Source organism: Odocoileus virginianus, chromosome 2 (genome assembly GCF_023699985.2).
Source record: "Odocoileus virginianus isolate 20LAN1187 ecotype Illinois chromosome 2, Ovbor_1.2, whole genome shotgun sequence".
In the NCBI taxonomy this organism is placed as follows: Eukaryota; Metazoa; Chordata; class Mammalia; order Artiodactyla; family Cervidae; genus Odocoileus; species Odocoileus virginianus.
Window position 1 is genome coordinate 88101798 of NC_069675.1, and position 19186 is coordinate 88120983.

Here is a 19186-nt window from a genome sequence, read left to right on the forward strand (position 1 = left end):
CCTCTGAACGGAACACTGGTTCAACCTGCTGTACTGTTCGACGTCTCCTTGTCTCTTCCACTAGACCTGGACTCTGGGGCTGTGCTCAGCTTAGGCTCAGGTCTCAGAGTCCAGCGCAGCCTGACAGCTGGATGAATCGCTACAGGGGAGCCCGGCTGAGATGGGCCATACTCCTCCCCGGAGCTGAACCACCCCCGCCTCTCCCCACCACCCTGAGTCATGAATGGGCCAGCCAGCAGTCCCTCTAGAGAAGGTTCAGCCTCCCCCCGGAGGTGGCTCCAAATCTTGAAGCCCGCAGTGTGGATACTCAGCAAACCCATCAGCTCCTCCCTGAGCTAGGTACTAGGTCACCCTGTCCCCAGAGGGGCTGCACTTGCTGGGGTACAATGGTTTCAGGCAAAGGGCTCCACCCGTGAACCTGTGACAGTCACCTGCGAAAGGAAAGACGCCCGGGTTAGGGGTCCAGGTGACCCGGAGCTAGCGGCGGTGGCCTGCTGTTCCCCAGAGGACCCGACGCCTGCTCTTGCAGAGCCTTAGTTTCCCCCATCTGTACCAACCAGACTTAGAACATCCGCCTCTCCGGTGGAGGCAATCCCGGACCGGGAGGGGGGCGTGGACTCCTCCAGGTGTTTGGGGTGTAACCTCGTTACTCTTAAGAGGTGAGGGGGCTGCGGCCGCGGAGGGCCCCCGAGGGTCCCCGCCCCTCTGCAGCCCCGCCCCCTCGGCCCCGGGGGCTCCCCCCGCCCCCGCGCCCGGGGGGGCTCGGGCATCCTCGGTCGCGGCCGGTGCGGCTCGGCTCGGCGTCGCCATGGCAACAGCGGCTTAGGGGGCGGGGGCGACGTGGCTGGCTGGCTGGCTGGCTGGCTGGCTGGCGGGCGGGCGGGTGGCGCGGGGTGGGCTGGGCCGCGCTGCGCGGGCCGGGCCGTCGGCGCTCGGTCGGCAGGCGGGCGGCGCGGGCCGCGAGCTGCAGGGGCCGAGCCCGAGCCCGAGCCCGCGCCCGCCCTCGGCCGCGCGGCCGCCCGAGCCAGGGCGCGGGTCCCGCGCGGGTCCCGGACCCGCCGCCGCGCTAACCCCGCCTCCCCTTCCCCCTCTTGTCGCCCCGCGCGCAGGGCTTCCTCAGCCGCCGCCTCAAGGGCTCCATCAAGCGCACCAAGAGCCAGCCCAAGCTGGACCGCAACCACAGCTTCCGCCACATCCTGCCGGGGTTCCGGAGCGCCTCCGCCGCCGCCGCCGCCTCCGCCGCGGACAATGAGAGGTGAGCCCGCCGCCGGCCCGACCTCCGCGCGCCGCCGCCCCGGGATGCGCCCGGGAGGGCGCGGGGACAAAGCGAGAGCCGGGACTGGGGCGCGCCGAAAGCGCGAGGGCTCCCCACGCCGCCCTCCGGCAACTTGTGGGGCCACCTCGGACCGGCGAGGAGCGGCGGGAGGACCCTTCTCTCTTCCCCCGGGGCGGGGCGGGGGCGGTGAGGACGAGGTGCCCGAGGCTCGGGTCGAGGCCCGGAGGGAAGTGCCTTCCCCGAGAAGTCCTGCCTTGCCTCGCCGTGGTGGGCATTGTTTCCCGGGCTGTGCAGTGCCCGGCGCTGGGGGCCGAAGTGGCACCTCCACCGCAGGATCCATCTTCCTGCCTCTGGAGCCCTTGAGTGTCCGATACAAAAGGCATTTCGGCTGGGTTTTGCGGAGACCCAGCGGTGAGGAAAAGGGTGAACATCTGGAGGGGAGGAGCAGGGGGCTGGGTCGCTTAGGGGACACATCTGGTCTAAGTAGGGCGCGTGCTCCGCTGGGGGCTGGGGCGAGCAAGCGGGCAGTGCCCGAGGCCAAGGAAGAAGGGCCTCATCCTTTCCAGCCCCGGGCAGCTGCTCCCTCTCTCACCTCTCCACTCCCAGGGGTGTCTCCAATTCCCCGTTTCCTTTTCCCGGGCCAGCTTGGAGCAGGTGTGGAAATTCCAAGGGGAGGTGGCTTGTGGGGCAGAGGAGAGAGAGGAGGTGGTTCAGCCTGCCAGGAGTCACGGGCAAGAGCAGGCTTCAGCTCGCAAGGGCAAGCCATCCTGTCCGCGTGTGGGGGCACTGGGCGGACACAGCCTCTCCTTTCGGGGCCCAGGTTCCCCTCCTTGAGCGTGCCAGCCCTGGCACCTTCCTGCTTGGGCACAGGCATGGTGATGGATTCTAGTGCCAGTTAGAACGTGTCCCTGCTCGGTTAAGTGGAGGTGAAGGAATGAGCAGGCACCAAGGAGCCTTTTCAGCATTCAGCCTTATGTCTCAGGCCCCTGGCATCTGCCTCCCTTCATAGGGCTGTGCCCCTGTGTGTGATTGGCGAGTTGGCACTCCCTGTAGGGGAGGCACAGGTAGAATGAAAATGTCTCTCCCCTCCCCCTTGGTTCCAGCAGGCAGAGGAGTACAAGTTATAGCTCAACTCCTGCCCAAGGCTGACTGACTGTTTAACTGACCCCTAGCATCTTCCCGAAGAGTACCCCTTCCACCCTCCAGGAGAATTACTAGACCTTTAATTTTCATCCACCGGGAGCTGCTCTCTCTAATGCATCCTAACTGCTGCCTGCGGCTGGTTTCCTGCCCCACGCTGCCAACCCCAGTCCGAGGCAGGACCCTCAGCCTTTCTCTGATGGCCATAGTGCCCCAGGGGACCAGGCGTGTCCTAGCAGGAAGATTTAGCCAGGCCAGAGCTCGGTGCTGGGTGCAGCCACTGCGTCTTTGAAAACCTCGATTCCCATCTTTGTTATTGTCTGGGCGGCAGGCCACCCGGTTTGCTGCCTTCTTCCCTCCGACTGGCCCCTGCCTTCTCCGGCTTTCTCCCTCGGGAACATGCCCTTCGCTGCACTTTCCTGGGTAGTGGTCAGGACCCTCTGCACCCACATGCGAGACATTGTGTACGTACCTAGTTTTGTGTGCTTGTGTTGGTGGTCCGGGGAGCTGGAGAGATGGCAGGTGATCCAGCCTCTGAGTGTGTCTGCCCTCCGGGGAGCAGACAGCGTGCATGCTGTGTTTACCTCCCTCCAGCGGGCAGCCCGCACTGAGATGCTGCCGAGCAATCGGCTGGCAACCCCGGGCGGAGGTCGGGACATGGCCGAGATGATCTGGAGCAGGTCCTGCCTAGCTTGACTTCAGGTCAGCTTTGCCACAGGCCGGAGGGGTGCGGAGTGGGGGCCGCGGTGGGGAGTAAAGCTACGAGTCTTTCTAGCGCCGGTGGTGAACGGTAGCTGGAGCAGAATGTCACTGGCGGTGGTGTGGGATTGTCTTATTAATTTTCTATAAACAAAATCTGGCTTGGAGGCTTCTCTGGCACAGGAAGGGAGCCCAGATTTCCCACGGACAGGCAGAGAGATGGAATTTGAAATCCTTCTACCCAGCCTTGGAGCTGAAATAGGCTCTGCTAGGACTGGGATCTCCTGATTTGCTGCCTTGCTCTGAAATAGATTGATCGGCTGCCGCTGGGATGGACGGGCAGGTATATCTCTGGGGTAGTCCCTGGAAGCGTCCTGTTTGGAGTCAAGTGAGTAAAACCAGCTTTGGCGACCCCACCCCACCAGCCAAGCTCATGGTCAAACCTGGGCGAGTGCAGAGACGCCTCCCCCCCCCCCCCCCGCCCCCGACTCTGACGTGGTCTGGTGCTGCTGAGGTTGGGTGGACAGATCAGCTGCCTTCGACTTGGCTCAGCAGTGAGGAGGGGGTTGAATCCTGGCTCCATGGGACCCCGCCGAGCTGCCGTGCCTCTCCCTGGGAGGGGGGTAAGTGCAGAGAGCAACCTCCGTGAAGGGATGGGCATGGGAATGGGGGTGGAGGCCTCTAGGGTGGCCAGTGTGAGCTGGCTCCCGTGGCCTCCTCACGTGGAACGCCGGACACTCGGGGGCAGCCGCCTGGGTTCTGACACTGGGGGAATCTGTTTGCTCTGTGGCTGCTGCCGAAGCGGCATTGTCGCACGCTTTCTGCCATGCTCCGCAAACTGCTGTGTTGGGAAGGTTATTTTTTTGCGCCGGGATCCTCTCTCCTGGAGGTTGGAAACCAGTTGGTTCTTTCCTGGGATCTTTCGGCTCCCTGGGAACTGGAGCCTGGTCCAGGTGTGGAGATGGCGGGGAGAGGGCTGATGTCTGGTTATGAGCCTGAAGTCCAGCCAGCCAGGGCTGGGGAGGGGGCACAGCTGGGCTCTGGGAGGTCCGAGGGCCACGGATTTGAGCCTTTGTACTTATTTCCCTGAAAACAGCCTGGGGAGGTTCCCAGCTGGTCTCCAAGATCACTGAGCCCCTCAACATTCTTTTCTTCTTTGGAGCTTCTGGAGATAAGCACCAAGGACAGGTAATCGTTCCCTGTGGATAACAGAAATGAATGCCGCTCCGAGGCTTCCCAGGTGAAAGGTGTGCTGGCAAAAGCCTTTTTTTTTTTGCAGGCTGGAAATATTCCTGCCTCATTTACAAGACAGTTTTAATGTTGGTAAAAGCGATCTTGGATGTGGTGTTTCTGCCCTCCCAGAAGATAATTTGTAATTCACTTATTTATTAATGCTCCTAAGTAGCTGGGAGGGTAAGCTGGCAATACAGTGCCTTCCTCATTTTTTTCCCTCCGCAATATTCTCTCTGGGTGATGCTGGCCCTCCACACAGGTGGGCAACCCAGGTGCAGGTACCCAAGGCTGATCATGTGGGGAGCAAGGGACTGACTACCCCTTCTAGGGAATATGTACGTTGCCGGGAGTTCCCACACCTGAAAGTTACGAAGGGTAGTATTCCGGGCAGTGTAAGACTAAGGGATCAAGATAATTTGGAGGTAGAGGTGGGGGCTTTCAGGGTCCCTCCACTGGCCCTGAGTAGGCAGAAATCAGTCCTGTCCCTTTGGGTGAGGCATTTCTTGGATCAGGGAGAGGGAGCTTGGTGAGGAACTGGAGAAACTGGAAGAGGGGATCTGTTTTCTGTTGACAGTAGATGCAGGCAGGGCTGGGCACCCAAGCCTGGGTGTTCTTGACTCTCTCCCTCCCCTGCTGTAGACAGCGAGTGCCTGGTCCTTCTCCGCCTTCTCTTGGGTGATCTCGAGATGATCGTGCATTTCAGTATCTGGGAGTAATGGGAAATATGTGGTCTTCGGATTTGAAGCCAGGCAGTTCCTGGGGCAAGTCACCTTAACTGTTTCGAGCCTCAGTTTGCCCATCAGCAAAATGGGTCTGATGATAACCACATTGTTGGAAACATTAATATTAATATATTCATCATGTACTTAATAGAAAATGTCCTGTTCAGTGCTGTTTCCTTAGCAACTAACACTGGGTTTTGCACATTTCTTAAATGTTTCTAAAATTTTATTAAATAAGATATAATACATGAGAGCAGTTAGACAGCTGTGTTGTAGGTTTTCAGTAAGTGGAAGTTAATATTTGGAGGGAAAAGTCAATCTATCTTGGTAAACCTCAGTTTTCTTCTCTGCAGTGTGGGAATAATAATGTGCAGTCACACGGTATTATTATTCAAGAGGTGGAACTAGATGCTCCTGTTCCTTGAAAGGTGAAGAGGTCTGTATGGAGGATCACAGCTATTTTGAACACAAGAAATAGCTGAGTAGAAAGACCCTGGGACTTGTCTGCACTCGAGAAGGCAAACCTGTTGTATATGTGTTTTAAAAATCGATATTTGATGTTTGGATCATACTTCTTTTTTAGTAATCTGGGCGTTTATATTATGTCTAGTTTTTCTTTATTAAAATGGTGCTGGCATTTAATCCTTAAATATGCATCTTTTGTCTCCATCTGTGATTGTTTCCATGAGATAAAGTCTTAGAATTTCTAGGTCAAAAAATATGAGCAGTTTCAGGCTTTTGATAAATATGCTTCCCATCGAAAGCCTGTAGTAATTTACACTCCCCCAAAGATTTTTGAGGGTGCCCACCTGTTTCTTCACGCCTTTGAAAACATTGGTGTCACCGGTAACACGATCTTTGTCGTTTGTATAGGCAGAAGAGTGGCATTTCTTTGTTATTTGCGTTTCTTGCTGGTTAGTCATTGAACATTGTTTTCCTGGGTTTAGTGGCCAGCAGTGTTGTGCTGCTGCCTTAGAGTCTTGTCTGTTCCTGTCCTCTGCCTTCTGAACGTTCTGACAAGCCCTTTGCAAGAGTCTTCCTTGCCCTGTTTGGCCTTCCTTGGTTCCTTCACCACCATCCTTGTAGGTGGATCTTTGTTAAATGGGCCTCTGCCTTCCAAGCGGTATGACAGGGACTTCATTAATTACCTGCAAGGAGTGCTCCCCAGCTCCCCCTCCTCTGCTCTGCTCTCCATAAGGGAACCAGATTTAATTCTTAATCCGATAATTATCGTAAGGAAGCCTGGCACTGACACAGCACTTTGAGAGGTCTGTTGCTGAACAGCAGTGGTAAGCAGTGAAGCAGTTGTTAGATTCAGGGAAACTGAGGCACGTGGTCAAAGGCGTGGCGGTGGGACCGTCCCAGAAGCCTGGCCTTGTGTTCAGGTCCCAGCCCCCCCTGCAGCGTGATACTCGGAGCCCCGTGGGCACCTTTGGGGCAGGGCTGACTGGAGCCCTGCCAAAGAGCACGTGATTCCGGGCTTCATCTCTAGAGGGAGGGGGAGCCACAGAACATGACCCGGACGTGGAAAAGAACCAATTTATTTCTGCTTTCTCATTTTTATCGCCCTCCATTTAGATCTTCAGCTCCCTCGTGTGTATCTTCCAAAGATCCAAGCTGGGCAATATTTTTAGGAACGGCGGAAATTAGCTAGTAAGGATGTGATCAGCCCCAAGCTGGGGTTTTAAATGCTAGAAAAGCCTTTACCTGTACAGGTGTCTGTAGGCATGTACACATGCCTTTGACATGCACACGAGTGCATGTCTTTGTATGTCTTACAAGTATGCACCTGCCCTCATGAAGGTGTGTATATGTAAACATCCTTGTACATGTCTGTGGATCTGAAATGAGGAATCGCATGTAAAGTGTTTGGAACAGTGCCCGGCACTTCCTGTTGGGTTGGACCACGTGAAATGTTTTTGTAGGTCGATTATGGACATATGGTTCATTCTCAGTGCTCAAGGAGTTCTGGCTACTGTTCTTATTGTGTCTGTTTTCTTATGTGTACGTGTCTCTCGGCATGTGCATTTACATACCCCCGTTTCATGGTGTGCGTGGTGTGTTCTGTGTACGAGGTCTCACATGTGGGTATCTGTGTGCAGGTGCGCAGTTGCTGTCTGGGCGTGTGGCCGCCGAGCCAGCCAGTTTTGTGAACAAAACTGCCTGCTCTCCTGGGGAAAGTCTCCCACGACTCAGCGTCTCCCCAGGCCGTCAGGACAGCCACCCTCTGAGCCCCCTCGTGTCCATAGATGCCAGCAGTGCCCATCAGGCCTGGTTGCCAGGCCTGATGGGCACTGCGGGGCCTTTCCCATTCTCCTGGAAAAACCCTGTCTATTTCCAGGTCCCAGGTCTGAGGATATGCAAATTGACTCTTTAATGGAATTCCTTTGCAAAATATTACTCAAACCAGAAAGTTAATTACCAGGCTCTAATTAATGGCTATTTTAGAGGGCCACAGAAGAGAACTGGAGATCACAGGGAGACCAAAAAGGCAAGAAGCAAACCATCCAACTCCCAGAGCTGGCATGGTGACCCCTCCCCAGGTGGCCGAGCCTGCTTAGCTGCTTGCCAACCAGGCCTCCTGGGTGATCAGCCATGGGTGAGTGGAAAAAGGGCTTCTTGCATGAAGAACCTCAGATGCTGGGTCTTCTGGGTGCTGGTCTATCAGCCTACAAGGAGTGACTTGGGCCACATTCCCGGCCTAGGGGTGGGGTGTGCAAATGGCCGAGGATAGCCCGACCAGATTGGGTTGAGACTGTACCACTCCCATCCCCACCCTCTGAAGCCCCCAGAGCAGCCAGGCAGCATGCCCACAGCCTGGGCTATGGCAGTCACCCAGCCACTCTACAAGGAAACTAACCGTTGTTAGTTAGTTAGGGTGACTAACCCCTGAGATGGAAGGACTCTCCAGCCTTTGTGGGCCTGAGTGGGTAAGAGCCTGTGGGCGGGCACACAGCGTCTCACACATACGAGGGGCACAGGCTTGGGTGCCCCCTGCCCAGGTCCTGCCTGCAGGCCATGCCACATGCCCCCACCCCGGGCACGCACCTGTAAGAACCTCCCTTTGTCGCCCCCACCTCCTTCCTGCTGCCACGTGAACCTGGAGAGCCACCGGCCAGGCTGGAGCAGACAAGTGCCGGGTCACAGGAACCTGGCTTCTGGCCTGCCCCACTAACTCAGCTGTCTACCTTGGAACAGCCTGTCTCCCCAACTCGTCTCTCCAGATGGGCTGGCAGGGCAGGAATTGACCCAGATGAAGGTTGGGTTTGCATCCCCTCCCCCCCCCCATCAGGCACTCAGATGGGTGAGTTACTTTTTGTCATGGTGATTTCCCCCTCCCTTGTCCAGTGGGTAAACCTCCATGGGGGTCCCAGTAGCTCTGGCCACCTCCCAGTTCACCCTGGGACCGTCACCTGCCTCCAGCCCTGATCTTTCTCCCAGCCTCAGGCCCTTGTTTGCAGGACCTGGTTGTAAGAGAGTGCTACGGGCAGAGATATAGATGCCAGCCTGGTAGCACAGGCTCTAATTTGATGCGACATTGTCATGGGGCGTTTTCATACTGAGGGCAGTGAGTGAGTGCAGCGTCTCCCTGTGCCCACTGACTAAGGGGAAGTTAATTTCATGCTCTGTCTTGTTGACATTCGTAATCAAAGCTTCGTGTTGCAGCTGCAGACTGTTAGCACGTGAAGGATGTGTGCGCCTCAGCAATTACTGTTTCCGGCGGGGGAGGAGATTAATAGGATGTTAACAGCCCCACCCTTCTGCTCCTATTACCCTTCTTTCCCCCTGTCCCCCTTCCCCAGATTTCATCAGGAAATTCCATCCCAACATCAGCTCTGATAAAACCCCACTCTTGTCTTGGAAGCTAAGGGCCTGGCCCCTGAGCCGGACTGACCAGCCCATCCCAGGAAGATGCCCAATAAAATGTAGATTCTTGGGCCCCCACCCTGGACCTTCTGGATTAGACTCTTTGGCCTAATTGTGTTCCCCCAGAGTGTGAGAACCGCTGTCTAAAGTTTGTTCCTTTTGCCGAGGACAGGGCTCTGTCCCAGCAACTTGCTTAGGCATTGCTATATTCTTATTGATTCCTCATAGTAAGAGTGTTTTGTATTTCTCATTTCACTGAAACTCCAAGAGGGGAGTGTTCCTGACCCAAAGTCACGTACTGGGGGGCCCCAAGCCAGGTGATCCACTCCCTGGTTGAGACCTAGAATCCTCCCCTGAGCATGCTGTGCTCTTTTTTATTAAGATTGTGATGTTTTTTAAAATTACCTTCCCCCTTTGACAGGAGTCCTTCCTGCGCTTGCCCAGCACTCCCTGCTGTAAAAAGCACTTTCACCCTGTGCTCCAGGTCGACAAAGGGCACTTGGAGCAGTTAGGTCGTTTATGACTGTGGTCTGGATCCTACAGGGGAAATGGGCAAGGCTCAGAGAGGTATAGGGAGTCAGAGCTGGAGCTGGGATGCGTCTCCTAACTCCAGGTCCAGTGCTTGGCCCACCTGAGCCACTGAGGCTCACTGCTCTTGCCAGCTTCCCCGTTATGAGTGGTTCAGAGAGGTATACTCAGTCCTCTCTGCAATCACCAGGATCAAGTGAGTAATGTGATTCAAGCCCAGCTCCACTGGGTCAGAGCTCATAGGACCGGACTAGCTGATTTAGGGCTGGACTGGGTGTCCTTGGCCCCACCTGGGAGTGGAGCTTTCTAAGGACAGCCTGGAGAGGCTCGGATGAGAGTGGTGGTCTGTGCCGAGGCCCTGGGGTGGCCGGGCTTGGTGGTGTAAGCTGTATCCCCAGCTGGGGAGGCCAGATGCCTGCTGAGTTTGGGGAGAAGGATGGGGGAGGGTGGGGCTGGGGAATCTGGGCCTGGGGCTGTGGAACTGGAATGGGAACCCATGACTGCCTTACAGCCCCATGCCCTGTACTGCCAGCTGCTGGGGAGGTCAGCAGGTGTAGGCTGGTCCAAGGCCAGCTCCACCCACTGCTTCTCTTTGAACCTTAGTTTCCCCATCTCAACAAAGCTAAACAAAGACTAATATCTCAGTGCCTGGGACTCTGATATTCCTGGAGGGAGAGCGCCCAGCACAGGGGAGCATCTTGTCTTTCCTGGACTTCGCTGCACAACCTTCAGGTCGTGAAGTCCCTGGAGGTGGCGTGGAGCTAGGGGGGCCAGGATGCCTTTCATCTCGGCACTCTTCATGGCAAGCTTCTCTGCTGGGTGTTGCAATATCACCACCACCCACTGCCCTGAGTGGCCACCTGCTTGATGGGCCACGCTCCGTGCCCTTTGCCTTTCCTATGCGTTCTCATGTCACCCTTACATCAGCACTCTGAACGATATTGCTTGTCCTCATTTTTCAGAAAAGAAAATTGAGGCCCAGAGAGACTGAGCACTTGCCCAAGTCACACAGCTCGTAGGTAGGATCCAAACCCAGGCGGTCAGGCTCTATTATCAAAGGCCTCTCCAACAACCACTGTTCTCGTGGTGTCTGTTTTCCAGACGACCTGCTCAGTTGCTAATATCATCGCTAACCTACCTGCCCCTCACGGAGCATCTGCTGTGTGCCAGGGACTGTGTGTTGTCTGTGCCTCATCTCTAATCCTCTGCACTCCCCTCATTTCATCCTCCCAACCCCATGTTACAGGTGCTGAAACTGGCCTCAGAGAGGTAAAATCACTTATCAGGGATTACCCTCATGATGGATTTAGGATCTAGGTCTCTGGACTCAGCCAGGGCCCTCTCCAGTGTAGTAGCTGACATGATGGACAGATCCTGTGGGCTAGACCTGCTCTCAGCACCTCGCAGAGAGGGACTCACTCCAACCTCATGACAGCCCACGTGCTACTACTGACTATTGTTATCCCTGGTTTACAACCAGGAAGCGTGGCCTACCCAGCTGGAATGGCAGAGCTAAGATCCTAACCTAAGAAGCCTGGCTCCCAAGTCTGTGCTCTTCACTACTGCACTGGCCTGCCCCTCCCTATTTTACAGATGAGGAAACTGAGGCTCCAGCAGATAAAAGCCACTTGCCCCTATCTGACCGCAGGTAGGTGGCAGAGATGGGGTCTGTACTTAGATGTTTTCAGAGTTTTACTGGCTCCCACAGGCTTCCTTGGCGGCTCAGCGGTAAAGAATCCACCTGCAATGCAGGAGACACAGGAGACGTGAGTTCGATCCCTGAGTTGGGAAGATACCCTGGAGGAGGGCACGGCAACCCACTCCAGTATTCTTGCCTGGAGAATCCCACGGACAGAGGAGCCTGGCAGGCTACAGTCCATGGGGTTGCAAAGAGTTGGACATGAGTGAAGCGACTGACCACGCACACACGTACACGGGAGAGTGTCCTGGGCCACCCCGGGCTCTGCAGGAGGCTCCTCTGGGTGCTGAAGTTCTGGAAGGGTGGAGGAGTGTGGCCATGGAGGCGGGCCTTCCTCCTGGTCTCTGTGAGTGGGTCCCCATGGTGTGAGGCTAGGGCTAGCTCCGGGGCCATCCCCACATTTGCAGTTGCTCAGTGATTATAAGTGTCTCTCTCCGTGGGCGCCCCCAGCAGTCTGGACCCCCACACCTCTTTTCCTCTTGGCAGAGCGAGTGAGCGCGGCTGCATTTGGGTCTGTTGATTGATGACCTTGGATGAGGTGGGGGCGGTGACAGAGGTCTTGGGTGGGCTCATTGGCCTCGCATAGCACATCCCCCTCCCCTTCTCCCCAGATCAGCATGGTCACTCTCCTTACTGCCCAGGAGGATGAGGGAAACCTGTGATGCTGATGGGCAGGGCCTCCCCGTCCAGGCTGTGATCTGCTCATGTAGGCAGATGGGTGCGTCTGGCACTGAGCCCTCTGGATGGATGGGCTGAGGGGGCTGCTGCCAGATTCCCAGCCCACCCAGCCGTCTGTGGACCTGAGGTGGCTCTGGGCATCTGCACAGCTGCCTGACCTCAGGGCGGGGAGAGAGCCAGGGTGGTGATGGCTGGGCGCCGGCAGGCGTTCTGCCGGGAGCCCCACCAGCGCGCTCTCGGTGGTCATGTCTAGCTCCTCTGCGCACATGAAGTTCACGTTTATTGATGATGGTTGTTTATGAGACTAGTGAAAACCTATGAGTCAAGGGATGTTGAACCTGGCAGGGAATTCTGTGTGTGATCCATCCAGAGTTCATTAGACTCAGCTCCTGGTTCCTGGGGATGAGACTGGAGATTCCCCTCCACAGGTGTCGTGGGCATCCTCACTCTAGGCCCTGAGAAGTCCTGCAGGAAAGAAACCGGTTTCATCTTTTTTAATCTGGGGTTTCCTGTCCCCACCCCCACCCCGGGAGCAGTAGTAGTCTGCAGAACCTTCTTGGGTAAACACTAATTTGAGGTGTTACCTCTCCTTAGGTGCGTGCTTTTTAAGAGGAGACTTTGGAAGTATTCCATGCCTTGCGGACCTGTGGGAGCAAGCCTTGAATGATGGCCTTGCTGGCCCGGCAGCAGCTTTGAGGGTATATTATTTTTTTGGAAAAAGGCACTCCCAGGTCTTCAGAATCAGCTACTAGCTCTTCTGAGTGTGTGGTGGGGTCTGGCTCTGTTCACAGCCCTCTGTGGGCCCAGAAGGGTGGGGGGTTTATTCCCCCTTTCCTGGGCTGGGTGGCTCCCTTCTTGTACCCAGCTGCTTGGGCTCTGGGCACCCCCTCCGCCCCGGACTCCTGCAGAAGACAGCAGTCGGGCAGAGGCTGCCCACTGATTTGCATAATTGCACCGTCCCCTGAATAATTAATAAAGCTCTGTCCTTGCTGGGAGCAAAGTCTGCGCCATTATGGATGGGTTTGCCATGGATGAGTTTGTCTGAGCGCTTCCAGGGAGCTGATGGTTCCCGGACTCGTCTGCCGATGCTGGCATGGAGCCCCCCAGAGAGAGGAGAGGGCACCGGGGTGGAGGGATGTGTCCACACGGCAGCATCGTGGGCGGGACTGGTCCTGCCTGCTGCCCTCTTCCAGGATCCACACGTAGGGCCTGGACACACAGGCTATTTGAGATTCTGTATTCACCCACTTCCTGTGGTCCCACAGACTCTTCTACTTGGAAACGGTCAACTGTTGTGGAGACTTAGCCCTGCTTCCTTGCTGACCCAGAGGGTGAGGGTGACTTTTCAGGCAAGAGCAGGGAAGAAGGAGGCATTTCTGCTTGAGGCTTGCTTCTTCTTGAGTCCCTCCAAGTTTCTGGGCTTGTTAAGGGCAGGGAAAGACTGGGAGTGACTCCTCCTGGACATGTCTAAGTCCTCTTTTTACATGGTCTCACTGAAGTGAGTTTTTGATCTGGGTGTATGGGTTTGTCTCCCTGTCATGCTGGAAAGGGAGGTTGAGGGCTGGATCTGCCCCTGACTTGTCGTTGACACTGTGGAAGGTCCTGTAGTCTGTCCAGTCAGGGATGTACTTGAAAGTACATTGCACGGTTATACTTGAGAGTGCATTGTACTTGAAGGTTGTATTTGAAAGGCCTTGTTTTCTTCCCTACGTCCCCTAGTCATTATCCAGAGCACCCACAGGAATATTTCTCAAACTGGGTTCTGTGGAACACTACATCCTGGCAGATGTTAATGGGCATTTGTGATGAGGGGATTCAGTAGTCTAAACAGGTCAGAGAAGCATCCAATGAACCAAAGCATGTAAATTTCTTCAGTGCTTGACTGCTGGGAGCCTTTCCTCTGCTATTGTGCATCTGGGCACACAGGAGGGTAAAAAGGATGCTTAGCTTCCCATATTTATAGACTAATCAGGGTCTGCTTGCTCGTCGCCAGTAATGGGGAGATGCTGTCCCCTTGCCGGGCAATGCCAAGTCTTGGAAACCTTCCCTTTTGTTAAGTTTAGCTGGCCAGCATTTAGGTAGCACTTTATCATTTACTGCATGGGGCTCATACCAGCTAGGCAGGTATCAGGGCAGGCATTATTCCTTTTACAGATAAGGAAACTGAGGGTCAGAGAAGGTCGTATTTCCGCCCAAAGCCACATAGAAAGTAGCAGAGCTGGTATTTAAACCCAAGTCTGCCAACTGGACCTTCAGCTCTTTCCCGTGGTCACCAAGAAGCCATTTGCTCCCAGAGTAAAGATCATTGTGTCTGCTGGCATTGGCCCCTAGGACCTTGGGGATCTGACGGCCCCTGTCCCAGCTTGCCTCGAGTGAGTTTCTGGAATTTGGAGGTAGGAGAAGTGCTAAACTCTGGTTTGGTAGGATCCCAGCTGTGGGGCCTGGTTGGGGAGCCGTATGAAGATATGGCTCGTTATAGATGCCCAGTTCATAAACCGTCCCTGGCTCTCACCCTTGACCTTCGTGTTTTTACAGGTGGGCCATGTTTGAGGTGCCCCACTAGCTGGGTAGGGCCCTTGTCTTGGGCCGAAGATGGTGGTCAGAGGGTGGGAGAGGAGGAAGGCGGGGGGTCCTGCCATCGTGTCTTTCCCTGGGCCTTTCTGAGAGCTACTAGCCAGGCCTGGTGGATGGTCAGGGTCAGTTTCGGGTGGGGACCTGTTTACAGCAGTCCGGCTTGGAGGCTCTGCTGAGGCAGAGGTGTGCAGCCTTAGGACTTCGACCGTGTTTCATGTCTCAGGAGTCTCCTTGGGTCACCAGTGCCACGTGCCCCGAATCTCATGGAGAGCAAGCCACACAAGGGTGCCCTGATTGACAGAGTTTTACCCTGCCAACACCTCAACCTAGGTCTGGATCCAGCTCCCTAACTTCCTGTGTGATCTGGGGCAAGTCACCTAATCTCTGAGCCTCCGTTTCCTCATCTTTAAAACGGGTGTGGTGGTGGCATCTGCCTCCCAGGGTTCTGTCGCTGAGACAGAACACAGGGTCATGTATGTCCCATGATAACGTCATCATCTCATCTCATGTGCACTCACTCTCACGCGTGTGCACACACCATGGTTTTGAGCTTCAACTGGGGACCCCAGAATCCTGTTGGCAGATCCAGCCCTACTCTTCTCGCGTCCACCCCATCATGTAGGAGGAGGCAGTCTGAGACAGGCCTAGAGAGATGTCATGCGGACACTTCTCCCACTTAGAAAATCAATATTCTGTGGTCTGCCTAATTGCTCTGTTGCTGCTAAATGGGTCATTATGGAGGGAAAATAGCAAATGCATTGTGAGATTAATGGGAAAAAATAGTTGGCAGATGACTTGCTTTGCTTCTGAAACTCCAAGAAGGTGTTACTACGAGAAATCTGGAGAGCCACGTGGGGCCAAGTCCTGGGCAGCGGCCTCTGATGGGTGGCCAGGGGCAGTTTGGGGTGGGGACCTGTTTACAGCAGGCAGCCTCTGGGGTTGTGAGGCTCCAGAGGTGCCAGACAGCCTGAGAGGGCCCGTGCAGGGCAGGGCGCTGAGTGGGGTGTTGCAGAGGCTGGAAGTGGGGGTGCCTGAGTGGTCAAGTCTGGAGCCAGGGCGGAACACGGAGCTCCGAAGGCCTGTTGCTGGATGTCCTTCAGTTAGGGCTCCCCACGGGCCAGGCCTGTCCCGCAGGCCAGCGCGTGATTGCCGTGAAGGCCTGTGTCCTGCAGGCACTGGGACCCCTGGAGGACTTGATCTGTTGGGGTGGTGGGGGTGATGTCCCCAAGGAAGAGAGGGGTGGTCTGAGCTCGCAGTGAAGAGCCTTCTCTGCAGGTGGAAGACCTATGGGTCTGGGAGCAAGAGGCTAAGAGAGGGCCTCACAGCATTCCTAGAAAATGCACATTTTCTTATTTTACATATGAGTAAATCAGAAGCCGAGGATGGCTAAGAGACTTTAAGAGACCTGCACAAGGTCATATAGAGCCTTCAAATGGCCAAGTCTGAAATTGAACCTGAAAAGAAAGTGTTAGTCACGCTGTGTGCCCAACCCTTTTGCGACCCCATGGACTGTAGTCCACCAGCTTCTTCTGTCCATGGAATTCTCCAGGCAAGAATACTGAAGTGAGTAACCATTCCCTTCTCCAGGGGATCTTCCTGACCCAGGGATCGAACCTGGGTGTCCTGCTTTGTAGGCAGATTCTTTACCGTCTGAACCACCAGGGACTTGAACTTGGGCCTAGGTAACTGTCCATCATGGTGGGTGCCCACCTAACTTCAGGCACCTGGCTTAGGCACCTGCTGCTCTGTAGCCAGCATCAGGGACCCACCCCTGCAGGACAGGGGTCTGCAGAGGACCCTCCTGAGCTGGGGTGCAGGACTTCAAAGGAGGGGGCGCCCTACTAGCCCCAGGCCAGACCTCCCTGTCTGGTTACTGGGCTTTGCTTCCTCTTAATGGCAACATGACATGGGTAATTTTCTGATGATCAAAATACCAAGACCACTAATGGCTCCTCTTTGGAAAAAGATCTCTGTTAGCAACACGTTTCTCCCCCATGGATTGAGTCGATTTATTCCCTGCCATTAATCTCAGCTGGCGTAATCTCATTGGGTGGGGCCTACCAGCTGCCTGCGGGTTGACTGGAGGCATGGTCAGCTGAAGATGCCTTGAGACTGTGGGCCCTCTAGGGTTTTAGGAAGTGGCCGCAGCAGATAGGAGAGACCACGCATGCCTTGTGGGCACTGGGAAGGGGACTATGGGAGGCATCAGAGATCACTTTGCCTTCTCTGGGTTCGTTGATACAGTTGAGCATCCTGGTGTCACGGGAGCCAGGCAGAGAGATTCCAGAGTCCTGCCCAGGAGAGTTAGATTCACAGATCTAGGACTGGCCTCAGAATCTGTTGTGATGATGGGCCCCCAGGGGATTCTGGGACCTCCAGCGAGCAGCTCTGGGATTCTCCCATCCCTGGCAGGGTCCCCTGCCTCTGGGGGATGTTGGCGGTCAGGGTGCTCGGTTATCAGGCTACAGAATAACCCTGGGCCCGGATATACCACTGGCTGCTCCAGCTTGGGGAGCCAGGTGGGCAGCTGAGACCCCGACAGGCAGGAACCCTGCCCCGGGTGCTCTGCTCCGGCTGTTGGCCGAGAGTCAGTTCAGCCCAGACTCAGCTCAGATTGGCACTTCCCTTTCCCTCTCCAAATGTAAACTGCAGCCTTGCTGGTGAGAGGCTGAGTGTTTATTTGGTCTGGTTGAAGAGCCCCAGCCAGGGCCCTTTGTTCTGCTCAGATTCCACTTCCAAAAGAAGTCGGCTGAGTTCTTCTGCTAAACAGCAGGGCGTCTACTGTGGGGTTCCAGGCAGGCCTGGGGCTGATCCTGAAGGTATAACGGGAGTCCAGCTGCCGGTGTGCTGCTCATGGGGGGCCCCAGTGGCTTCCTGGAGTTGGTTCCTCTAGGTCTGCTTTCTGGTCTTGCTCCTGCTTCTCAAGGAGCCGGTCCCTCCCTTGGAGAGAAAGGCAGACCAGACCAGAGTGAGGGCTCTGACCCTGGGTACCGAATCTCAGGTCTCCTCATAGACAGTCCCTGTCCTGCCATGGTGGCGGACTCAGGCCAGTCTGGGACAGGCAGATGTGAAGCAGAATCAGCCAGGTCAAGGCCTGTCCCATACTTTTTCTTCTACTGGGTCGTGAATGGATTCCAGACCTTAGCTCCCTCGATCTTTGCCCCAGCTTGGGCAACATGGGCATCTGCTTTGTTTGCATCTGCTTTGTTAATTTGCAGGGAGATGGTGGGCTGATCTCAGGAGGTTCCATAGTTTCCTACATGGTCTTTGGACAACTTGGTGGTACCCAGGGAATCAGCAGGCAGCCTGGTAATTTGTCACCAAACATTTCCAGTTGGCCATCCTTGCTCTCGTTGTTCAGTCACCAAGTCTGTCCGACTCTTTGAGATCGGGTTTCTTCGGTAAATCTCTGCAGCCATTATTAATTAGTGATGGCTGGGACTCTGTCTCTTTTGCTGTTAGTGATTACCTGGAAGTGAGTTTCAGTGAAGGCAAGACTCATACTGTGCCCTGCCCCTAGGCATACATGTTTCAACCAGCTCTCCTCTCAGAAGGACAGCCCCATGGCCTCTTGGGTTCAGTTCATTTTAGTCACTCAGTCATATCTGACTCTTTGTGACCGCATGGACTGCAGCACACCAGGCTTCCCTGTCCATCACCAACTCCCGGAGCTTACTCAAACTCATGTCCGTTGAGTTGGGCGTCCCCTTCTACTCCTGCCTTCAATTTTTCTCAGCATCAGGGTCTTTTCCAATGAGTCAGTTCTTCGAATCAGGTGGCCAAAGCATTGTAGTTTCAGCTTCAGCGTCAGTCTTTCCAATGAGTATTCAGAACTGATTTCCTGTAGGATTGACTGGTTTGATTTCCTTGGACTCCATTTCCAATGGACTCTCAAGAGTCTTCTCCAACACCACAGCTCAAAAACATCAATTCTTCAGCTTTCTTTATAGTCTAACTCTCACATCCATACATGACTACTGGAAAAACCATCACTTTGACTAGATGGACCTTTGTCGGCAAAGTAATATCTCTGCTTTTTAGTATGCTGTCTAGGTTGGTCATAGCTTTTCTTCCAGGGAGCAAGCGTCTTTTAACTTCATGGCTACAGTCACCATCTACAGTGATTTTGGAGCCCAAAAAAATAAAGTCTGTCATTGATTCCATTGTTTCCCCATCTAGTTGCCATGAAGTGATGGAACCGGATGCCATGATCTTAGTTTTCTGAATTCTGAGTTTTAAGCCAACTTTTTCACTCTCCTCTTTCACTTTCATCAAGAGGCTCTTTAGTTCCTCACTTTCTGCCATAAGGGTAGTGTCATCTACATATCTGAGGTTATTGATACTTCTCCTGGCAGTTTTGATTCCAGCTTGTGCTTTATCCAGCCCGGCATTTCGCATGATATACTCTGCATATAAGTTGAAGCAGGGTGACAATATTCAGCCTTGACATACTCCTTTCCCGATTTGGAACCAGGCTGTTGTTCCATGTCCAGTTCCAACTGTTGCTTCTTGATCTGCATACAGATTTCTCAGGAGGCAGGTCAGGTTCTGGTATTCTGTCTCTTTAAGAATGTTCCACAGTTTGTTGTGATCCACACAGTCAAAGGCTTTGGCGTGGTCAGTAAAGCAGAAGTAGATATTTTTCTGGAACTCTCTTGCTTTTTCGATGATCCAGCGGATGCTGGCAATTTGATCCCTGGTTCCTCTGCCTTTTCTACATGCAGCTTGAACATCTGGAAGTTCATGGTTCATGTACTGTTGAAGCCTGGC

The 19186-nt window shown here is 54.8% G+C and overlaps 1 protein-coding gene across 11 annotated transcripts in view; it reads left to right on the forward strand.

Annotated features, from left to right (window-relative positions):
* Positions 1–19186, forward strand: part of DAB2IP (DAB2 interacting protein) — a 208461-nt gene that overhangs the window by 120191 nt on the left and 69084 nt on the right. For 7 of the 11 annotated variants that reach the window (XM_070452142.1, XM_070452181.1, XM_070452132.1 and 4 more), the window contains one exon: positions 1110–1255. The exons of 2 other annotated variants lie outside the window; for them this stretch is intronic. In XM_070452142.1, the coding sequence (XP_070308243.1) occupies positions 1110–1255 (146 nt within the window). Of the gene's footprint in view, positions 1–1109; positions 1256–3437; positions 3504–3634; positions 3739–19186 lie in introns of those variants that run through there. 2 more of the 11 variants (XM_070452178.1, XM_020907597.2) reach the window with 2 other exon arrangements.